The following is a 4,502-nucleotide window of genomic DNA, read 5'->3' on the forward strand; positions in this document are numbered from 1 at the left end:
CCATCAAGATAATGCTTCCCCATCTTCATATTAGAGTCGGTTGAGTATTAAATTATTCAAAATTTTGGTAAAAAATTCTCTTCGGGGGTTTTTTTTTTTTCAATATTTATTTTATTTTCTCTCTCTGTTATCAACAATGGGTGAGATATGGCTTCTCCATGTGCACTTTACCAGATATTAATAAGTACCCGATTGCTTTTTACACTCCCCTTAGCTTAGCTTTCTTTGTGATCTTTTCATTTTTTTCTCCAAAAACGATGTCGCTTTTCTTCGAAAGGAACGGTGATGGTAATTCAATCAGACAGTCAGGGTTTATCCACGATATGCAGTGTATTCAAGATTCGCCGGAGGTAAAAAACGATGATCAGAGAGAGTCGGTGCTGGCGGAAGATGGGGAAGAAGAGGATGATTTGGGGTATTGTAGTTCGTCGTCGATCGGAGGGAACAGTGATGTTTCTGGTGAATCATCATCGGACGGTGAAGATTCAAGGGAGACTGAAGTTCAAAGCAAGCTTAAAGGACCCTTGGATACCATGGATGCTCTACAAGAGGTTTTACCTACGAGGTAAAATATTGATAAAAGAAACCATTCAAAATTTTTTTAACTTTTCCCCTCTCTTGCTTTTGATCTCATCTGGGTTTTTAAAAATTATGATGATATGCTGATCCATACTTATTTTCATTTGCCTCAAGTGATGATCTAAAATATCTGCACTTCAAGTCAATAAACTCTTTAGTCTAATGGCAAAGTTGAGCTACTGGTTAGGGTTTAAGTTCATCTTATGTGATTCTTGTCCAAATTTATAATAAACCCTTACAATTTGTGTTTTTTTATATAATTTTCCCCTTTCTTGCTTTTGATCCAATCTGGGTTTTTTAAGTTATGAGGATATGCTGATCTATGCTTATTGATTTGCTTCAAGTGATTATCTGCTTTCAAGTTTGACTTCCATGATACAAGAGAGGCCTTGTTTTAAGAGTAATACAATTTCAGATCGTATTTTGCCTTTTTTACTCAAAAAAATAACTAAATTAATCTTTGAACATTAATTCAAAAGGTAAACTTGTCCTTTAGTTAAAAATTTCATCCATTTCCCCTGTCAACTGGCGTGGTTAACGAAATAACCAAACAATTTCACATGGTTACTTACAATGTACAGGAATCAGTTTTTAGTCGTAGAAATGTATAGAACTTTTAATGGAATAACCTGTTTGCTTTTTTATTTAACATATAGGGACTAATTTGCTATTTTTTAATAGGTTCAAAATGCAATCCCACTTCCCTTGTCTAGACTATGTTTTGAGTTTTTGGTTCAAGTTTTATAGGCCATATTTATTTTGGTCTAGGTGGTCTAGGTCCGGACTGGATATAGATTTGATGGTACTTTCCGGTAATAGTTATTTATGTGTATTATTTATACTTGTAACTTAAAAACCTTAAATTACTTCTTGAATTTGAATATTTTATTAATTTAATGCCATCAATTACCATAAACTGAATTCCATTCACTCCCATTTTTTGCTATAAAGCATTGCTTGAATAACATTAAGTGTGTTGTTCTTAAAAGGGTGGTTGTGATTTTTACACATGTTTTGAGGGTTTTTCAATTTCTTATTATTTTGGGGTGTGTGTGTGTGTGTGTTTTTGCTTATTTCAGAAAAGGTATATCCAAGTTTTATAATGGCAAATCAAAGTCCTTCACTAGTCTTGCTGATGCTGTCACTGCTTCCTCTGTTAAAGAATTTGCAAAACCGGACAATCCTTATAATAGAAAACGCAAGAACTTATTAACTCGTGGTTCAAAGCGATTAGGCAACTCATATGGAAGTGCAATGGCTTTCGGAACTACTATGAGTAGCTCAGACTTGAACTTGATGTCATCATCACCGTCTAGTTGTCTTCCACCTCTACATCCACAGTATAAAAAATCAACTATGATTAGTTCATCATCGATAGCTGCTCAACCGAATTTGAACCCTCCGTGCCGGTCTTTCTCCTTGTCTGATCTACAATTTGTTGTTGCCGCTGCCGCTGCAACTCCTAACATGGCTGGTTTGGCTGTTCGTAGTTGCAACAAGGACAACAAAATGCATTGAGTTCAATGGGAAGTTGCCAAAATGTTTACCGTGATTGGTATGGGAGACTGTCACTTTTATCCCTTCATGCATTTGATTCATCTAATCCCTCTGTACTTGTAGTGTTAGGTATACAATGGCCATGCATTCTGATATGTGTAATTCCTGTTTGTGCTGTTCTCATCTCTTGTTAGATTTGAGATAATGATGAGAATGCTTTATTGTATAATACAAAACGTTGGCCTTTACATGTTACTGAAAAACTTTTGCGTTTTCCTTCCCCTATTTATTCACCATTCCTTGTGTTATTTTTTTTGCTGTATAGAAAGTGTGATGGTTTATAGTACTATGAATAATGGTCCAGAGTGGCTTGGTGATTGATTCATAAGGGCCACTTGAACTAAGGTTCCTGGGTAATCAGTCACCCTTTATAGAGTTCCTGTTGTCAATCAGACCGGTCAGATCACTGCTTCAACTAGTTCACCATTGAACAGATGATTCGACAATAGCTAAATAAAAGTGTTTTGACAGCAAAAGTATCATGGAGCTCTTTGTACTAAGAGCTGTATTGTATTTTAACCTTTCTACTCAAAAAATAGATAAATCAGTCCCTATACATTAGAGTAAAGAGTAAGTCCTCTGTTAAAAAATTGATCTATTTTTATTGTTTAAAACTGGTCCCTGCATTTCAGCATAAAGTACATGTGGCACATCACGTGTCAGTATTTGGTCTGTAAGCCATGCTAGTTTTTAACTGTAAAAATGAATGAAATTTTTAATAGAATGGACTAATTTATCTATTTTTTGAGTAGGGGGCGATTGACACCTCATACAAGTGCTTCCATGTTATTACCGTGTTTTGACATATGAAATATAAACAGTTTCTCTATGCAACAGTTTTCAGGTTTAGCAACTTTTTTTTTTCCCTTAGAGATTTGATTGTCAGATATATTAGCTTAGCAAAAGACAAGGGAGCTTGAAGAAGGAATACAAAGAAGCACATGGAACTTAACCAGTTCCACCAAGAACACCCTTGAGTTTCTTAACCTGAGCATCATCTAGGAAGGTAGTCTCCTCTATAATGTTGGAGGGCAAATCATTTCCAAACAAGGCGAAGTCTAGGATTTGAACACCAGGGCTTGGACTACTGAAAGATACATATGCCAATGCTGGTGTTGTACCTGCATTGATTTGAAAGTGCAATAAACCTTGGGGGAAAACCATGATATCCCCAGTTTTAAGAGTTTTGAAGTAAACTTTGTTGGCTGATGATACGAATCCGGCAGCAATTATGCCTTGAATAACAACAATGATTTCTGAACTGCCGGGGTGTGTATGCATAGGCACTACTCCGCCAACTGCCAAATCCAGACGAGCTATGGAAATGCCGAGTCCGTTAACACCAGGAAACTGAGCAGTGAATGCTGGTGTTACAGCAGCTTTTATGAGGTTTGAAGTATTGCCTGCGTGTAGTCCGGAGAAAACGAAATCATCTACGGTGACTAGTTCAAGCTTCTTGCAAGAGTAACCTGCAAGCCCTTGAGGAGTCTTTAGGTCTGCAACACAAAAGTCTAATGCATTGCAGGATGATGATGATAATAAGAAAGACAACATGAAAAAGATTGGGAGAATCATCTTTGCTACTATCTTTTGAGGCTTGAATGGTATGCGTTTCCCTTTTATATAGATGAGGAAAGTGTGGATACTTTGATGCATATTGCAGTTGGTATTTGGAGATATTCTCATGCACACTACTCTCGTGGTGATGATGATGAGACTTATTCTATATGCATTTGAATTACAGGTCACTATTTCATCATAGAACAACAAGAATACTCTTTTAGTTAGGAAAAGAATGAAACAGTTGCAATGAGCAACATTGTCATTGGTTCTCTCATCTAGATGGTTGAAGAGACTCAATGGACTTCATCTGCTCTATTTTTTTATGCAATCACATATTTTGCAAACAATAACCCGAGTTTTTTCGATATATTAGATGATAACATATAAATGCAGCCTGTTATGAAGTCTTAATTAGGATATGCAAAGGAAAAGATCATTATGGAGAGATTTCAGAAGGTGGTCCTTTGTGCCAATGGTATGTTGGAAGGGAGGAAAGTTATGGCAATAGAAGACATTTTTTTGGGTAGAATATCAAGGAGGTCTTTGTATTAGGAGTAGGATTGTATTTTGACCTTATACTAAAAAAAAAAATGAGTAGATTAATCTCTTACATTACATTAGATTAAAGAGAAAATTAATATTTTTGTTAAAAATTTATTTTTACTGTCAAAAATTGGTATTTGTTTGTTAGTATGAGATATACATGATACGCCTTTCAATCATGACAATTTTTAATATAGAGAATTATGCTCTTTGATATAATATATAGAGATTAATTTATCTATTTTTACTAAAGGAGACAA

At 35.4% G+C, this 4,502-nt stretch overlaps 2 protein-coding genes across 2 annotated transcripts; one reads left to right on the forward strand and one right to left on the reverse strand.

Moving 5' to 3' along the window:
* On the forward strand, positions 1-2,339 carry LOC108458002 (protein OXIDATIVE STRESS 3-like). Its single transcript, XM_017757230.2, has 2 exons — positions 1-565; positions 1,659-2,339. Exons 1-2 carry the CDS (start codon positions 159-161, stop codon positions 2,095-2,097), a joined length of 846 nt encoding a protein of 281 aa, XP_017612719.1. The 5' UTR covers positions 1-158; the 3' UTR covers positions 2,098-2,339.
* Positions 2,340-2,973: 634 nt separating this feature from the next.
* On the reverse strand, positions 2,974-3,822 carry LOC108458010 (auxin-binding protein ABP19a-like). Its single transcript, XM_017757240.2, has one exon. The coding sequence runs from the start codon at positions 3,820-3,822 to the stop codon at positions 3,085-3,087; it is 738 nt and encodes a 245-aa protein (XP_017612729.1). The 3' UTR covers positions 2,974-3,084.
* Positions 3,823-4,502: the final 680 nt, after the last annotated feature.

Source organism: Gossypium arboreum, chromosome 7 (genome assembly GCF_025698485.1).
Source record: "Gossypium arboreum isolate Shixiya-1 chromosome 7, ASM2569848v2, whole genome shotgun sequence".
Lineage (NCBI taxonomy): Eukaryota > Viridiplantae > Streptophyta > Magnoliopsida > Malvales > Malvaceae > Gossypium > Gossypium arboreum.

Excerpts from the sequence above, each read along its gene's own strand:
- LOC108458002 (XM_017757230.2), top strand. The coding sequence starts at position 159 with ATGTGCACTTTACCAGATATTAATAAGTACCCGATTGCTTTTTACACT. Across the intron at positions 566-1,658 it reads CAAGAGGTTTTACCTACGAG|AAAAGGTATATCCAAGTTTT; the intron begins GTAAAATATTGA and ends TGCTTATTTCAG.
- LOC108458010 (XM_017757240.2), bottom strand. The coding sequence starts at position 3,822 with ATGAGAATATCTCCAAATACCAACTGCAATATGCATCAAAGTATCCAC.